This window comes from Lithobates pipiens, unplaced genomic scaffold (assembly GCF_037356315.1).
Source record: "Lithobates pipiens isolate NorthernLeopardFrog02 unplaced genomic scaffold, aLitPip1_a1.2 Scaffold_1, whole genome shotgun sequence".
In the NCBI taxonomy this organism is placed as follows: domain Eukaryota; kingdom Metazoa; phylum Chordata; class Amphibia; order Anura; family Ranidae; genus Lithobates; species Lithobates pipiens.
In genome coordinates, this window is record NW_027507685.1 from 222,412,540 (window position 1) to 222,431,919 (window position 19,380).

Genomic DNA, 19,380 nt, shown 5'->3' on the forward strand with positions numbered 1-19,380 from the left:
AGCCACTCACAGCCAGAGTCCATGAACCAGGAAGGAAGATGGGGTGAAGATAGAAGCACCTTCAGTGGTGAAAGTGTTGCTGGAAGGCTTCATTCTAATTCACACAATGTTCTAGTATGCGATGCCTTGCAGGTTTAAAAAAAAAAAAAAAGACAGCAGTTTACTACCACTTTAATGGGGGCATGTTTGACAGGTGGGGCTGCCTGTCAAAATTGGCAGGTTCAGTTATAAATTTTCCTTGGCCACAGTATGTCTACAGACCCCTTTGGCCCACCATGTCCACTTGTAGGAGGGTGGTTGAGGGGGTGCTAAAAATGCTGCTCAATGGTTGCCCATATGAAAGAGACCTAAACGGGACACAGACTACAAATTAAACCCTATCAAAGGTTATGTTCTTTCCTCAATCCATCAAGAACTATTTAACAAAAGTTTGGGCTGGGTTTGAAGCATTCTTGAGTCCAAGAGAGTTAATGGATAACAGCAAAAAGTCTGACATGAAATTTCTGTTTCTTTTTAAAGGTTATCAGAAAGAAGATCTTCCTATACATCCTGCTTTTACTGTCTCTGGGTTACTTATTTCATTTAAAGTGTCTGATGTGAGTATAAAAATGTATCTTCTGTTGTTTAAAGGGGTTTTGCTTCTTCAAAGATAAAGGGGGAACCAGTGGCATAGCGTGGGGGATGCAGGGGGTGCCGTGGCCCCGGGTGCGACATTTAGGGGCAGGGCCGCTGATAGAAATCATGGGGCCTCGTACAGCTGACCTGACGGGGCCTCCTTCAGCCCCACCCTGGTCCCTCCTCTGGCCCCTCCTTCAACCCCACCCAGGCCCTGCCCCTGGCCCCTCCCTAGATGGTCAGAGACTGCAATCATAATACAGGAGATGATCAGAGACTGCAGACATAGCACAGGAGATGGGTCGGAGAATGCAGACATACTACAGGAGATGGGTCGGAGAATGCAGACACACTACAGGAGATGGGTCGGAGAATGCAGACACACTACAGGAGATGGGTCGGAGAATGCAGACACACTACAGGAGATGGGTCGGAGAATGCAGACACACTACAGGAGATGGGTCGGAGAATGCAGACACACTACAGGAGATGGGTCGGAGAATGCAGACACACTACAGGAGATGGGTCGGAGAATGCAGACACACTACAGGAGATGGGTCGGAGAATGCAGACACACTACAGGAGATGGGTCGGAGAATGCAGACACACTACAGGAGATGGGTCGGAGAATGCAGACACACTACAGGAGATGGGTCGGAGAATGCAGACACACTACAGGAGATGGGTCGGAGAATGCAGACACACTACAGGAGATGGGTCGGAGAATGCAGACACACTACAGGAGATGGGTCGGAGAATGCAGACACACTACAGGAGATATAATAAATAAACAATCTCTGCACTGCAGCACACACACAGCTTTGGCTAAATAGTTGATTATAAACTGAAATGGTTAACAGCTGCTGCAGAGTTTTCCAGAGATCATATCAGTGTGATCAGGCAATGTGTCAGGTTAGGTAGATAAAAGAATAAAAGTAACCAGCAAGACAATAGGGAGGGGAGGCTGATTGCTAACCTGTTCACTGGCACAGATATCTGGAAGACACTGCAGCCAACCAGCTACATGTTACTGTGGTCCTGACTATCCTGTTTCTATTCAGCCACAGCTGTGTGTCCTTGCAGAACTTGTATTGCTGTTGTCAGTCATACCTCGTGAGTCTCCCTCCTGGCTCTCACATTCAGCCCCACTCCAGCACTGTTTACAGTTAAATGTGAGTGGGCTGGAGCAGGGGAGGGAAACACTTTTTTTTACTTTGCATTCTTTCATTCCCTGTTTACAGTATATTGCCGGGCCCAGTACTACAGGGCCAGTTGTACTGGCTTATCAGTGGCCCTGTTTAGGTGGGGCCAGTATGTGTCACTACTGGCTGCCTCCTCCTTCTTCCTAATTTGAAGTTTCTGTGTCCCCCGTGCTCCGGTGTTCTGCCAAAAACTGTCCCCCCATAGGATGGTGTCCGCCCCGTACTGTGCAGGCACAGCGCTTGCGCAGTACGGAGGACAAAGAGACTCCGAAAGTCTCTGAAGATGAACGGCGCCTGCGCACTTGCTAGTACCTTCTGCCCTGAGTCCAGGTTCAAGCCCCACCATGCAAGTGGGCATACGGTAGCACTTAGTAACACACGCCCCTCACAGGCTCTCTTCGCTCGCCACGCTTCGGGCACAGCCTTGCTTCGCTCAGCAATTTTTTTTTTTCTAGCGCTATGTCCACTTGGATGGTGGGGCTTGATCCTGGACTCAGTGCGCAGGCGCCATCCATCTTCAGAGACCTTCTGCGTCTCCTTGTCCTCCGTACTGTGCAAGCGCAGTACAGGGTGGACACTATCCGGGTGAGAGTATTTGAGAGTACTCCGGCCGTTATGTTCAATGTCTGGCACACTGTGATTGGTCATATGGGGGTCATGTGAGGTGTAGGGATGGCCTGTCCTCTGATTGCTCCTGAAGTTCCTCCTCTGCACATGACCCCCATACGCCCAATCACAGTGCGCCAGACACTGAATATGGCAGCAGCCAGAGCGCGGGGAAAAATGTGAGCCACTGCGGCCGCTGTCTTTTGAGAAGACTCTTCTCTTCCACGCCGATACACACCAGGACTGTGGACAAGGAGAGAGACTCCCTTGTGAGAGTCGTGTTACTGGGGGGGGGGAGAGAGAAAGAGAGAGAGAGATGGTGGTCAGTGTAGCGTAGCGTAGTGGTCAGTGTAGTGGTCAGTGTAGGGGGGACCAATGTGTCACTACTGTCTGCCTCCTCGATCCTCCTAATTTGAAGTTCCTGTGTCCCCAGCGCTCCGGCTGCCATGTTCAATGTCGGGCGCCCTGTGATTGGGCGGATGGGGGTCATGTTAGGTGTAGGGCTAGCCTATCCTGTGGTTGCTCCTGAAGTCCCGCCTCTGCACATGACCCCCATAATCCCAATCACAGTGCACCGGACACTGAACATGGCAGGAGGCAGCGCGCAGGGGAGACAAGCAAAAATGTGAGCCGCTGCGGCCACTGTATTTTGAGAAGACTCTTCTCTTCTGGACCGATGCAGGTCAGGACTGTGGACAAGAAGGTGAGTGAGATTCCCTCGTAAGAGTCATGTTACTGGGGGGAGAGAGAGATGGTCAGTGTAGTATGGTGGTTAGTGTGGTGGTCAGTGTAGTGTAGTATGGTGGTCAGTGTAATGTAGGGTCAGAATGTTTATACTGAAATATTAAAAATGTATTGTAATTATGAAAATATGCAAGTCTTTGATTTGGGAGAGTTACAATTTTCTAACAATACAAACAAGAAATTTAAGCTTGTTTATCCATGCCATTTTGAGGACAAGTGATACAAATGATATTGCTTAAAAATATATATTAACTAAAAAAATACAGTGCAAATAATATCAGGTATATTTCATGAATACAATAAATAAATGGATATACAAATGTATACTTCTACATATCAGAAATGATGATAAAGATAATCTTATTCACATTACTATTATTCAAGTTCTTATGACAAAATACTACATTTCAATATTAGAATGATACTTGTACATTTTGAGACTTGGTAACTTGTGAATAGCTGGATACATTTTAGACTTGGTAACATTTAGAGCCATAGCTTCCGTGACTGCACGGGCTTATGTAAACAATCTGTTTTCTTTAACCACTTAACAACCGGCCCATAGCCGATTAACGGCTTCAGGGCGGTTGTCTAACTCTGAGAGGCCTTTAATTAACGGCCATCTTCCGATCTCTCTCTCTCTCCCATCAGCCTCCAGATCTGTGGCCTGTAGCTACTTTTATCTCACCCTAAAAAATGGGTGTGTGTGTCTCACTATGCAGGTGATGATGTCCTATGACCATGTTTTTATACGTTTCCATGGCAATATGCATGCAAAGCCATTTTAGATTCTTATTATTTTCCCCTCTAGGGGGCAGTGTTGTATCAGAAATTACTTCTAATGTGATTGACATGACATTCTGACCTTGGCTTAGCAAAACACCATTAATTGTGTAATGGTTGACAATCAAGTGTCACTATCCCCAGCCATCCTGGCGCTTTTTAACCCTTTCATGACTAAGCCTATTTTTGGAATTTGGTGTTTACAAGTTAAAATCCATATTTTTTGCTAGAAAATTACTTGGAACCCCCAAACATTATATATATATTTTTTAGCAGAGGCTCTAGAGAATAAAACGACGATTGTTGCAATATTTTATGTCACACGGTATTTGCGCAGTGGTGTTTTAAACGCAACTTTTTGGGAAAAGGGACACTTTCATGAATAAAAAAAAAACAAAACAGTAAAATTAGCCCAATTTTTTTACGTAATGTGAAAGATAATGTTACGCCGAGTAAATAGATACCAAACATGTCACACTTTATAATTGCGCGCACTTGTAGATTGACGACAAAGTACGGTACCTAAAAATCTCAATAGGCGACGCTTTAAATTTTTTTTACGGTTACCAGGTTAGCGTTACAGAGGAGGTCCACTGCTAGAATTATTGCTCTCGCTCTGACGATCGCGGCGATACCTCACATGTGTGATTTGAACACCGTTTACATACGCGGGCGCGACTTCCGTATGCGTTTTCTTTGCTTCGCGAGCTCGCGGGGACGGCGGGCGCTTTGAAAATTATTTTTTTATTTATTTTATTTATTTTAAAAACGACTAAATTGTTTTAAAAAAAATAATAATAATTTGATCACTTTTATTGCTGTCACAAGGAATGTAAACATCCCTTGTGACAGTAATAGGTGGTGACAGGTACTCTTTATGGAGGGATCGGGGGTCTAAAAGACCCCCCACCCCTCCTTTACACTTCAATGTATTCAGATCGCCGAAAACGGCGATTCTGAATACCGGATATTTTTTTAAAACCGGCGCCATTGGCAGCCGAGTAAACGGGAAGCGACGTCATGACGTCGCTTCCGTGTTTACGATGAGGAGACTGGAACGAAGCCGATTACGGCTTCGTTCCAGTTCCTCCGCAGCAGCCGGAGGCGTCGGACCACTGATCGGTGCTCCCGATCGAGCGGGAGCACCGGTAACAGCGGCGAGAGGCGGCGGGAGGGGGGGACGTCCCCTCCCGCTCCTCCGGCATAACAGCCGAGCGGCTTTTATCCGCATCGGTTGTTATGGCTGGAAAGCCAATCGCCCGCTGTAAAAAACGGTACCGGGATGATGCCTGCAGGTGCGGGCATCATCCCGGTATACCCCCCGGAAGCCGAGTACGCAGATCTGCGTACGCTCGGCGGGAAGGGGTTAAAATATATAGGCATGAGAACATGTACCCCATATCTAGTGTACGTGTGTGTAAAATATGAAAAATCATATAATATGTGACTTTACATATGTGAATATAAATTCTTTTAACCCCAAATGTTCCGACAGTAATATGGTGGTTAGTGTAGTATAGTGGTCACTGTAGTGTCACAGGTGCCAACCGACCTACAGCAGTAAAGGTAAGACACAGATCAGCTCCGCAGCTGATTTGTGACATGGGGGGGGGGGGGAGGGTTTTTTTTACTGTACTAGTCGAAGGGACTCATTGAGTGCTTAAAGTCCAGCCGTTAGGGGGCGCAAATTATTTGTCTTGACCCGAGCGCTGACAACCCATGCTACGCCACTGTCCAGGAGCACAGGCAGCGCACCAAATCACTGCTTAATATACCATACAGGATAACCACACCTTGATCTGAGCCTCAGATGGCAACACCAAGGTTCTCTACGGAGCTGGATTGTAACCAAGCCTCACTCACAATTACAAGTAGAAGGCAATTGAAGATAGAGCTATTGAAATGGCCCAATACTAACAAAACCTAACTAGCTGTTACAGGATAGAGCATGGGTCTTCAAACTATGGCCCTCCAGTTGTTCAGGAACTACAATTCCCATCATGCCTAGTCACATCTGTGAATGTCAGAGTTTTACAATGCTTCATGGGATGTGTAGTTTGACAGCAGCTGGAGGACCGTAGTTTGAGGATCCCTAGGATAGAGGTACAGTGTTAAATAATAAAAATAGCCATACCAAAAATATCCATTTTAAAAGTGTTCAAAAAGAACATGATTTTCCTCATAAGACACCTGTGACAGAGGTTTTTGGAAGGGACTGAATGCCCGCCGATTATGGGCCCTGGCATTTGGGGGAATAGTGCTCTTTGTGAGCTGTATGTCTGGGGACCCCTGAGGTAGTGTTACTTGGCTTCAGGTCCATGTCCCCCCAAGACACACAGCATGTCTTGAGGGGACATCCTTTAATAAGGGGGCCCCCTGATCCTGGCCCCCCCACCCTATGTGAATGAGTATTGGGGAACCATGTACCCCTACCCATTCACCTGTGTAAAAATAAAACACAACACATGTTTTAAAATGATTTATTGCACAGCTCCGGTGGTCTCCTTCCATCTCGGGGGGGGGGGGGGGGTCTTCTCGGCGGACTCCTCCGCTATCTTCTGCTCTTTTACTAGCTCTTTCACTAGCGGAGGAGCCCGGCTTTCCTCTTAGTCGCCGCCGCCATCCGGGGGTCTTCTTCCGATTTCGGGGGGCTTGTTCCCCTCTTCGGTTCTTTTTGCCGGGCCTCTGTGCCTTCTTCCAGCTCTTTTACAAGCTGTGGCCCGGTCTTCTATCGCCACCACCGTCACCGCCTTTTCTTCTTGTTCTTCTTCCTTGAGATGTTGACTCAACGCGCTCTCTGGCCGCAATGACAGGGAAGCAGTGTGCGGTCGACTTGTATAGGGACATCGCCGGTTGATGTCCCCACCCATTATGATGTAGCCTCTCTATATTCTCGCAGGTCCTCAAGGGTAGGTTCCCCTTCATCACCAAACACAAAACGATCTGTAAGGCTCCCACAGCAATCCAGGGCCACCAAAGTCATATCCTTCCGGAGAGCGTTCTGTTGTCTCCCCTAAATATCCTTGCTCTGCGTGCCATTGCAGAGCCTGATAATGATTGTCCAGCTCTATCTCCTGCTGGACCAGCCTGTACAACTCAGTCGCCAATTACTCCTGGGGCTGCTCTCCCAGGAATGCCATGCGCAATACCCATTGGTCACTGGCCCGTTGCTCTTGGGTTGGAAAGCACTTGCCCTGTTTTATACCAGCGAGCTGGAGGGCTCCAATCCAGAGCTCCACCTTAATATGCTGCCTGAGCTCCATGTATTCATCCTCAGACACAGTCCTGGTGTATGCTGAAAGGATGATCCGCAGCAGCCCCGGGAACTCGGATGCCAGGTCTATATCTCCGCTGGGGTAACCGAAGTCTGCTATCCTGATATTTGATCCAGGTGGAGGTTTGGATGTCCCAGACTGCAGGAAGCATCCCACCGCTGCCACCAATATGACGGAACCTATCCCCCACACTCCGCTTGAGTGCTTCTGTCAGTATACCGCTTCTTAAGTCCTGGAACACGAGTCTAATGGATCTGGCTATAGGTACCCCCAAGAACCCGACAACACCAGTCTTGGAGTACATCAGGAAAAGCCTTTTATTTGAAATCTCACCCAAATATATACAGCAGGATGACTAAAACCTAACCTAATTAGCAAGAGCTAATTATCTAATCATTGACCCAGACTAGTTGACTGAGAGATAAGACTTTTCAGGGTAAAGCCGTGTACACATGATCAAACTCTGGTCCGCCGGACAATCCGCCCGTGTGTGGGCTCTGGCGGACTTTTTTTTTAACCAAAAATCCAACGGACTTAGAAAATAGTTTTGACTCAAAAACTGTCGGCCTGACTGCGCGTCCGGCGGACAATCCAGCCGTGTGTGTGCTAGTCCGCCGTACTTTTGAAATTAATGGACTTTCCCACGCAAGGAGGAAAGTCCGTTCATTTTGAACACGGCTCCAGGTAGCCGGGACTAGCGAAGGAAGTCAATGTCGCCGGCTTCGGTGGCGAGATTGACACGTCGCTGGCCCCGTCACCTGGTATGGACTAACGGTTAACCAGAGCGGATGATGTGGAGTCCCCAGCAGAAGTGCTGGCAACAGGGCAGAGTGCTACCAACCTCTACCCAGCACTGACAACATCTGTGGAGTTCCAGGGAGCCAGGGTAGTAGGCCCCTCTCTCCAGCGACAAGCTGAGGTAGTAAAGCTGCTACTCCCAGCTGAATCATTGGCAACAGGGCAGAGCGCCACTGGCCTCTGCCTAGCACCTAGTGTGCCTCTATAGCTTCAGGAAGCTGGGGTGTTCGGCCTCTATGCCCAGCAGCAGACAGAGCCCAGGAATGTTACAAAACCACCCAGCTGAAGCACTGGCAGCCGGACAGAGAGTAAATGACCTCTGCCCCACACCTACCAAGGTCAACTATTCTTTGTAGCCAAGAAAGGGAATCATGCGGGCAGACGATGTGAGTTCACTCTGCCTGACTAACGCATGTCCAGGCCAGGTTAGTCAAACTTTGATGGGGAGAAATGTGACAGAGGCTTTTGGAGGGGACTGAACTCCAGCCTCTTGCACACCGATTATGGGCCCTGGCATTTGGGGGAACGGTGCCCTTTGTGAGCTGTATGCCTGGGGACCCCTGAGGTGGTGTTACTTGGATTCAGGTCCATGTCCCCCCCAAGACACACAGACTCTGGATATGTACAGTGGTGTGAAAAAGTGTTTGCCCCCTTCCTCATTTCCTGTTCCTTTGCATGTTTGTCACACTTAAGTGTTTCGGAACATCAAACTAATTTAAACAATAGTCAAGGACAACACAAGTAAACACAAAATGCAATTTGTAAATGAAGGTGTTTATTATTAAAGGTGAAAAAAAATCCAAACCATCATGGCCCTGTGTGAAAAAGTGATTGCCCCCTAAACCTAATAACTGGTTGGGCCACCCTTAGCAGCAACAACTGCAACCAAGCGTTTGCGATAACGTGCAATGAGGCTTTAACAGCGTCCTGGAGGAATTTTGGCCCACTCATCTTTGCAGAATTAGCCTAATTCAGTTACATTAGAGGGTTTTCGAGCATGAACGGCCTTTTTAAGGTCATACCACAACATCTCAATAGGATTCAGGTCAGGACTTTGGCTAGGCCACTCCAAAGTCTTCATTTTGTTTTTCTTCAGCCATTCGGTGGTGGACTTGCTGGTGTGTTTAGGATCATTGTCCTGCTGCAGAACCCAAGTTCGTTTCAGCTTGAGTACACGAACAGATGGTCGGACATTCTCCTTCAGGATCTCTTGGTAGACAGCAGAATTCATAGTTCCTTTTATCACGGCAAGTCTTCCAGGTCCTGAAGCAGCAAAACAGCCCCAGACCATCACACTACCACCACCATATTTTACTGTTGGTATAATGTTATTTTTATGAAATGCAGTGTTCCTTCTATGCCAGATATACTTGGACACACACCTTCCAAAGAGTTCCACTTTTGTCTCATCGGTCCACAGAATGTTGTCCCAAAAGTCTTGGGGATCATCAAGATGTGTTGTGGAGAAATTGAGACGAGCTTTGATGTTCTTTTTGCTCAGCAGTGGTTTTCTCCTTGGAACTCTGCCATGCAGGCCATTTTTGCCCAGTCTTTTCCTGATGGTGGAGGCATGAACGCTGAGCTTAACTGAGGCAAGTGAGGCCTGTAGTTCCTTGGACGTTGTTGTGGGGTCTTTTGTGACCTTTTGGATGAGTCGTCGCTGCGCTCTTGGGGTAATTTTGGGCGGCCGGCCACTCCTGGGAAGGTTCACCAATGTTCCATGTCTTCGCCATTTGTGGATAATGGCTCTCACTGTGGTTCGCTGGATTCCCAAAGCTTTGGAAATGGCTTTATAACCCTTTCCAGACTGATAGATCTCAATTACTTTCTTTCTCAATTGTTCCTGAATTTCTTTGGGTCTCGGCATGATGTGTAGCTTTTAAGGATCTTCTGGTGGACCTTACTGTGTCAAGCAGCTCCTATTTAAGTGATGCCTTGATTGTGAACAGGTGTGGCAATAATCAGGCCTGGGTGTGGCTAGAGAAATTGAACTCAGGTGTGGACAACCACAGTTATAGTATGTTTTAACAAGGGGGGCAATCACTTTTTCACACAGGGCCATGATGGTTTGGATTTTTTTTCACCTTTAATAATAAACACCTTCATTTACAAATTGCATTTTGTGTTTACTTGTGTTGTCCTTGACTATTGTTTAAATTGGTTTGATGTTCCGAAACACTTAAGTGTGACAAACATGCAAAGGAACAGGAAATGAGGAAGGGGGCAAACACTTTTTCACACCACTGTAATATTAGCAATAGTGACTGAATCATACTGTTGGGACACAAACTGTTAGATGCTAATATCATCAACTCCAGCCACCTGTCTGTTGTGTATATGAGTCTAGTCTGGCTTGTAAGAGTATTCCACACATTGTTTGTGGATAACTAACCCTGTGTTGATGTTTATGGTAATGTGTATTGAATAGTCAGTCAGTGAGCTAGGAGATGTAAAGTCTTATCTCTCAGTCAACTAGTCTGGGTCAATGTTTAAATAATTAGCTCATGCTAATTAGGTTAGGTTTTAGTCATCCTGCTGTAATATATTTGTGTGAGATCTCAAATAAAAGGCTATTCCTGCTGTACTCCAAGACTGGTGTTGTCTGGTTCTTGGGGGTCCCTATAGCCAGATCCATTGGACTCGTGTTCCAGAAATTAGGAAGCGGTATACTGATGGAAGCACTCAAGCGGAGTGTGGGGGAAAGGTTCCGTCACAACACCTAATTTATTAAAAACGGGGGGGGGGGGGGGGGGAATAAAAAAAAATCACCACGCAAAGGTCAAAATGATTTGACCCCCCCGGTAATCTTCCTGAAATTTGATCAAAATACAAAGTAAAAAATGCAAACAAGAGAATAAAATCAATATGGTCTCACAACCTGAAATAGTCAAGAGTGATATCTAGTGGACCAAAATCAGATCACTCTCAGCAAAAAAATAAGAACAAGAATAAAACCATATTTGTGGCCCAATACTAACTACACCTCACTCCCTCTTAGTGGGTAGAGGTAAGTAGCCATAAGACAAACATATAGCTCCATAATACATTTCCCTATTAAACCACAGAATTTGTAATTAATACAGAAAAAGTTCAAAAATCACATTGAAAGCAGTGTGGTCAAAATTAATGTGGCCCCCTGTTAATCGCTAATAAAATCTCATTGGCTTTAAATGAGAATAAATAAAAAGTTATAAAAATATGAAAAAATATGTGCATCATGAAAAAGGGAACTAAGAATAATGTCCACATGGTGTCACATCATGAAATGCTCCAAGACTCAGTGTCATGTATCAGATAAGACCAGAACTATGTGGACTGCAACAGAGGAAACCCAAACGTGTATAAGTGAAATATAATGATTTATTAAGGGAAGTGAATAATATAAATACAACTATACAGTGCAATAAATCAACCAATAGAGACCCCCAAATATGTACAATAAATGGGAAATACCAGGATCATAAACGATAGCCAGGCCAGGGTCATGCACAGAGGATCAGTAGATAAACAAAGGACAGTCCAGAATCGGAGACACAAGCCAGACTTAGGTCATACTCAGGGAGATCAGCAGATGGGGTAAGGCACACAGGACAGGGAGAGGATGGACAGATCAGACTGCAGGGTAGGGATGATGGTAACAGATGGGATAGGGTAGGGACCAGGACAGGAAACAGGATCAGAAACAGGGGCAACAGGTTCAGGGCACAGGAACAGGTTCAGAATCGGGCTCAGGATCACAAGCAGCAGGTCAGGGCACAAGGACAATATCAAGGCAAACATGTGAGTGCTTGCCAGCTATTTATAGGCCTGTGATTGGCCTCAAGTGACACCTGATTGCAGGAGGTGCTGTCTGCTCCAAACTGCCAGGAGCCATCCGCTGGTGGACGCCAGTACTGCAGCCCAAAGATTACATAACATCAGCAGGGAAAAGCTCTCCTGACAGTTCCAAACTGCCAGGAGACACCTGCTGGTGGACCTCAGCACTGCACGCCAAAAGACAGATATTATCGGCGGATGGAACATTTCCTGACAATACCCCCCTCAAAGGGGCGGCCTCCCGACGCTCCAACTAGCTGCTGCTGGGACAAGTCCATGGCATCAAGCTGGGCATCAGGCAAAAACATAACAGGTTTAGCAGCAGGCACATCAAACTGGGCGACGGGCTTTGGGTCATCGGGTTGGGCGGCAGGCTCTGGGTCGTTGGCAGGGTCCGGGTTGTCGGGCTGGGCGGCAGTCACCTTGAACTGGGCAACAGGCACATCAGGCTGGGCAGCCAGCACAGGTACATCAAGCTGGGCAGCAGACAGTCACATCAAGCTGGGCAGAGGGCACCACAAGCCGGGCAGCGGGCATGCAGGCAGGCTGGAGCAGGTTGGTTGGTGTGGAGGCAGGTTGTGTTACTGGCAGGATCAAATTGGCAGGATCAGTCCTGTAGGTAGCTGCAGATCTATAGGTAGGGAATGAAGCAGGCTGGAGAGAAGGGTTGGAATATGACAGGGAAGAGGTAACAGTGGCTGGGGGAAGTTCTTGAGGGATAGTAGGCCACGGGAAAGAGGCAGTTGGATTAACCACTTAACAACTGGCCCATAGCCGATTAACGACTTCAGGGCGGTTGTCTAACTCTGAGAGGCCGTTAATTAACGGCCTCCCAGAATTCTGCTCTTGCGCACCCCCTGGGGCGCGCACTCGAGAACATCCGTTTACCATGTGATCGCTCCGTCAAATGAAGGAGCAATCACTTGTAAACAAACAAGTTTCTGTGTACAGCGGAGGGAGAAGAGATCAGTGTCAGCAGCGCTGTGGGCTGCATCTGCAGTGCCCACATCACTGCTCACAGAATTTAACCCCTTAATTCCCTGGCAATACTCTGCAATACCCACCGATACCCGCCAATACTCTGCAATATCCTGACATAAATTGCCATACCCAGCCATACTCGGTGATACCCTGCAATACCCAGCCACAGACGTCATCCCCCTCGCCGCTCTCCGGTGCTTCTACCGACTCGCCAATACGATCAAAGCCAGAATCCTTTTTTTTTTTTTTATTTTTTTTTTTCAGGCTTCCCAGCCTAGAGGTGAGATGTGGGGTCTTATTGACCCCATATCTCACTGTAAAGAGGACCTGTCATGCCATATTCCTATTACAAGGGATGTTTACATTCCTTGTAATAGGAATAAAAGTAATCAAAAAAATTTTTTGGGGGGAAAAAAATGTCAAACTAAAAGTAAAATGAACAATAAAATAAAAAAATTTAAAGCGTCCCTGTCCCCATGTGCTTGCATGCAGAAGCGAATGCATACGTAAGTCCCGCCCACATATGAAAACGGTGTTCAAACCACACATGTGAGGTATCACCGTGAACGTTAGGCCGCGTACACACGGGCGGACTGTCTGCCCAACTTAGTCCGCCGAAACACATTTCAGCGGACAGTCCGCTCGTGTGTGGGCTTCAGCGGACTTTTTCAGCGGACAGTCTGGCGGACTAAGTATTTCGGAATGTTGGAAATACTGTCCGTCGGACTCGCATTTCAGCGGACAGTCCGCCCGTGTGTGTGCCAGTCCGCCCTACTTTTGAAATGAGCGGACTTTTCCCGCCCGGAGAAAAGTCCGCTCATTTCGAGCGGGTATCCAGGTAGGCGGGGCCCACGACGGAGACGTCGCTGGCCCGCCGCCTGGTATGGACTTGAAGGGGAACCCCAACGCCGAAAAAAAATCGGCATGGGGGTACTCCCCAAGTCCACAACAGACCCTTGTCCGAGCACGCTACCCGGCCGGCCAGGAAAGGGGGGCGAGCGAGCGCCCCCCCTCCTGAGCCGTACCAGGCCGCGTGCCCTCAACATTGGGGGTTCCTTGGGGAAAGGGGGGCAGCGCGGCCCCCCCACCCCAAAGCACCTTGTCCCCATGTTGATGAGGACAAGGGCCTCTTCCCGACAACCCTGGCCGTTGGTTGTCGGGGTCTGCGGGCGGGGGGCTTATCGGAATCCGGGAGCCCCCTTTAATAAGGGGGCCCCCGGATACCGGCCCCCCACCCTATGTGAATGAGTATGGGGTACATACCCATTCACCTGTGAAAAAAAGTAAAAAAAAACACAACACAGGGTTAAAATATTTTATTGCACAGCTCCGGGGGTCTTCCGTCTTCGGGGGTCTTCTCGCCGGACTCCTCCGTTATCTTCTTGTAGCTATTTTGCTAGCGGAGGAGTCCGGCTTTCTTCCTCGCCGCTGGCCTCTTCTCCCGACTTCGGGGGTCTTGTCCCCCTCTTCGGTTCTTCTGCCGGGCCACCGCGCCTTCTCATAGCTCTTTTACAGGCGGTGGCCTGGTCTTCTGTCGCCGCCGTCGCCGCCTTCCATTCTTCTTCTTCTTCTTCTTCTTCTTCTTCTTCTTCTTCTTCTTCTTCTTCTTCTTCTTCTTCTTCTTCTTCTTCTTCTTCTTCTTCTTCTTCTTCTTCTTCTTCTTCTTCTTCTTCTTCTTCTTCTTCTTCTTCTTCTTCTTCTTCTCTCTCTTTTTTTTTGTTTTTTTTGTACATTTTTTCACAGGTGAATGGGTAGGGGTACATTGTACCCCATACTAATTCACATAGGGTGGGGGGCCGGTATCGGGGGGCCCCCTTATTAAAGGGGGCTCCCGGATTCCGATAAGCCCCCCGCCCGCAGACCCCGACAACCAACGGCCAGGGGGTCAACATGGGGACAAGGTGCTTTGGGGTGGGGGGGCCGCGCGGCCCCCCTTTCCCCAAGGCACCCCCCGTGTTGAGGGCACGCGGCCTGGTACGGCTCAGGAGGGGGGGCGCTCACTCGCCCCCCTTTCCTGGCCGACCGGGTAGCGTGCTCGGACAAGGGTCTGTTGTGGACTTGGGGGGGACCCCCATGCCGATTTTTTTTTTTCGGCGTTGGGGTTCCCCTTTAAGTCCATACCAGGCGGCGGGGCCAGCGCCGTCTCCTTCGCGGGCCCCGCCTACCTGGAGACGCGCTCTAAATGAGCGGACTTTCCTCCGCGTGTGTGGGCCAGTCCGTTCATTTCAAAAGTAGGGCGGATTGTATGGTGGACTTAGTCCGCCGTATTAGTCCGCTCAAAAAGTGCCGTGTGTGGGCAAGTCCGTTCATTCGAAAGTATGACGGACTGTCCGTCGGATTGTCTGACGGACTAAGTTGGCCAGACAGTCCGCCACGTGTGTACGTGGCCTTAGAGTGAGAAAACTATTTCTAGCCCTAGATCTCTTCTGTAACTCAAAACATGTAACCAGTAAAAAAATTTAAAGCGTCACCTATGGGGATTTTTAAGTAGCGATGTTTGGAGCCATTCCACGAGCATGTGCAATTTTGAAGGGTGACATGTTAGGTATCTATTTACTCAGCATAACTTCATCTTTCACATTATGTAAACATTGGGCTAACTTTACTGTTTTTTTTGTTTTGTTTTTAAACGCGTTAGAAAATTGCTGCGCAAATACCGTGTGAGATAAAAAAAGTTTCAATGACCACCATTGTATTCTCTAGGATCTTTGCTAAAAAACATATCTAATGTTTTGGGGTTCTATGTAATTTTCTAGGAAATAAATGATGATTTTTTACAAGTAGGAGAGAAATGTCAGAATTGGCCTGAGTGCTCCAGAACGCCTGATGTCGCTCCCTGCATGTTGGGCCTCTGTATGTGGCCATGCTGTGTAAAAAATCTCACACATGTGGTATCCCCGTACTCGGGAGTAATAGTAGAATGTGTTTTGGGGTGTAATTTGGGGTAAGCATATGCTGTGTGTGAGGAATAAACTAATAATATGACAATTTTGTGGGGAAAAAAAAAAAGGAAAAAAAAAATCTTGATTTTGCAAAGAATTGTGGGAACAAATGACAACTTCAAAAAACTCATCATGCCTCTTACTAAATACCTTGGAATGTCTTCTTTCCAAAAAGGGGTCATTTGGGGGGTATTTGTACTTTTATGGCATGTTGGGGTCTCAAGAATTGAAATAGGCTGTCAGTACTTCAGGTGTGATCAATTTTCAGATATTGGCACCATAGCTTGTGGACTCTATAAATTTCACAAAGACCAAATAATATCCACCAATTTGTACTTATTTTTACCAAAGATATGTAGTAGTATACATTTTGGCCAAATTTTATGAAGAAAAATTACTAATCTGCTAAATTTTTATAACAAACGAAGAAAAATCTTTTTTTTTTTTTTATTAAGGGTGTTTAACCACTTGCTTACTGGGCACTTAAACCCCCACCCTCCTGCCCAGACCAATTTTCAGCTTTCAGCGCTGATGCACTCTTATCATTTTTTTCCCACAAATAGAGCTTTCGTTTGGTGGTATTTAATTACAGCTAGGAGTTTTATTTTTTGCTAAACAAACAAAAAAAGATGCAAAATAAAAAATAAAATAAAAAATCATGTTTCATAGATTGTTATAAAATTTTGCAAACAGGTCACTTTTCTCCTTCATTGAAATGCACTGATAGGCTGCACAGATAAGGCAGTACTGATGGGCACAGATAAGGTGGCACTAAGGGGCACTGTTAGATGGGACTGAAGGGCACTGATAGGTGGCACTGATGGACACTGGTAGATGACACTGATGGGCACGGATATTTGGCACTGGGGTGCAGCACTGTTGTTGAGGCAGATTGTGGGCACTGATGGGTGGCACTGTGGGCACTGATGGGGGGGCACTTTTTTATTATTTAGGTGGCACTGGCAGGGGGCAGGTGGGCACTAATAAGCTGGCCGTGATCGGGACTGATGTCCTGATCATGGCCGCCGGTGATCGGCGTTTTTTCCTCCTCGCGCTGTTAGCGCGAGGAGGAAAAATAGCCGATTACCGGCTCTGTGTCACATGATCAGCTGTCATTGGCTGACAGTTGATCACGTGGTAAGGGGTCAGGATGGACCCCTTGCTCCAATCCGTGATCAGGCGAGTCTCATAGACTCGCTGATCACAGCGTGTGCCCATCAGGGGGCGCACAGGCCGCTCGTGCACGGGTTGATGTCAATAGACGTCGCCCCGGCAAAGCAGGTCCGCGCTGTAGCCGTCATTCGACTATAGCACGGATCTCTAGTGGTTAAGTGCCCAGTGGTTAAAGGCAGGGTATGTGCAGCAGGAAGGAACAGGGTATTGATATTTGGTGGGGAGTAGAGTATATTGGGCTGAAAATGAGGCTGCCATAGGTGATGGAGGAAGAGACTCTTGGGCAGGCAGGTGTTTGGTAGCAGAGATGGTTTGTTGTGGGCTGGCTGTGGCTGAATGCAAAATACCAGACCATGCTAAAAGTAGTGGTTGTACAAACTGCGGGTTACATACTGCCTGTCTGACAAGGGATTGTACAGAATCAACACATTCTATTATCATCTGTTGGGAACAGGCTGTGTAATGCTCAAAAAAGTAAGGGGAATCCTCTTCCAGAAGCCATACCAGTAATGTAACCTGATAGATTCCTCACAAACCTATTGATATCCACAATCGTATCAAATAGATTGAAGTGTCTGTGGACAAAAATGTAGTCCTTTAGATAGAAGAGACACTTCACTACTAGTGAGTGTTTTACCAGAAAGATTAAGGACTTTAGAAAAGTCTGTTACAATCTGCGAGCTTGATCCCGGGATGAATATCTCAACTGTTCCTCGGAGCCCGCTTTTCCTCTGCCCGTAGTGTGTCTTCCTGTACTCCTGTGGCCACCCCAGCCCCTTTTTGTTCTGACAGGATCTCTCCCCCCCCCCCCCCCCCATTTTTAGGGGGAATCGAGGTGGACCTATCCACTTCCTGGCTGACATTTACCCCCGCCTCCTCCTGTCTGCCACATTCCAGAGCCTCATCCTGGCTGAGGTCTGAAAAAGGGACATCGTTTTAGTTTTTGGTTCATCAATCATACACAATTTTCAGCTCATAACTGTTGCAAATTGAATGAATGTTAATAAATAGAAAAGACTATCATTCTGAGCCCAGAATTTTTCATTCTTGTCAATATCATTTTTGGCCCCTACTGTCTATTGATATGTCAAACACTTTTTGTTAAATCATTCATTTGTTATTAATAGTAACATCTAGTTAACCACTTAAGCCCCGGGCCAATTGTCAGCCTAAGGACCAGAGGTCTTTTTACAATTTCGCACTGCACTGCTTTAACTGGTAATTGCGCGATCATACAATGTTGTAACCAAACTAAATTTGTGTCCTTTTCTTCCCACAAATAAAGCTTTCTGTTGATGGTATTTGATTGCCTCTGCAATTTTTAATTTTTTGCAATTCTAAACGAAAAAAGACCGAAAAATTGTGAAAAAAAAAAATGATATTTTCTACTTTTTGTTATAAGAAAAATCGAATAAACTCAATTTTAGTCATACATTTAGGCCAAAATTTATTCAGCCACATGTCTTTAGCAAAAAAAATAATGTCTAAGCGTATATTTATTGGTTTGTGCAAAAGTTATAGCGTCTACAAACTAGAGTACATTTTCTGGAATTTACACAGCTTTTAATTTATGACTGCCTATCATTTCTTGAGGTGCTAAAATGGCATGGCAGTACAAAAACCCCCCCAAATGACCCCATTTTGGAAAGTAGACACCCCAAGGAAATTGTTGAGAGAGGCATATTGAGCCCATTGAATATATATATATATATATATATATATATATATATATATAAAATTTGTCCCAAGTGATTGAATAATGACAAAAAAAAAAAAAAAGTTGTCACTAAAGGATATATTGCTCACACATGCCATGGTTATATGTGGAATTGCACCCCAAAATACATTTAGCTGCTTCTCCTGAGTATGGGAATACCACATGTGAGGGACTTTTTGGGAGCCTAGCCGCGTACGGCACCCCAAAAACGAATCACCACCTTTCTAAGCCCCCGTACACATGGTCAGACATTCCGGCAACCAAAGTCCGACGGACTTTGTCCAAAACTGTTACATACACACGGTTGGACAAACCAAGCACCTCCTTCAGGATTTCTAAGGGTGCAAATTTTTGATTTCACTCCTCACTACCTATCACAGTTTCGAAGGCCATAAAATGACAAGATAGCACAAAACTCCCTCAAATTACCCCATTTTTGAAAGTAGACACCCCAAGCTATTTGCTGAGAGTCATGGTGAGTATTTTACAGCTCTCATTTGTTTTTGAAAATGAATAAAGTAAAGAAAAAAACATTGTTTTTCTTTTTTCAATTTATAAAACTTTGTGACAAAAAGCGAGATCTGCAAAATACTCACTATACCTCTCAGCAAATAGCTTGGAGTGTCTACTTATAAAAATGGGGTCGTTGTGCCATCTGGGCATCCATGGCCTCTGAAACTGTGATTGGCAGTGAGGAGAGAAATTAAAAATTTACACCCTTAGAAAGC

General features: G+C 46.6%; 1 protein-coding gene across 1 annotated transcript in view; it reads left to right on the plus strand.

The window, feature by feature from the left end:
* The window catches only part of LOC143983512 (N-acetyllactosaminide alpha-1,3-galactosyltransferase-like), a 132,099-nt gene that overhangs the window by 58,047 nt on the left and 54,672 nt on the right, over positions 1–19,380 (plus strand). Inside the window, exon 3 of the mRNA XM_077483285.1 lies at positions 520–596. Within this exon, the coding sequence (XP_077339411.1) occupies positions 520–596 (77 nt within the window). The remainder of the gene's footprint in view (positions 1–519; positions 597–19,380) is intronic.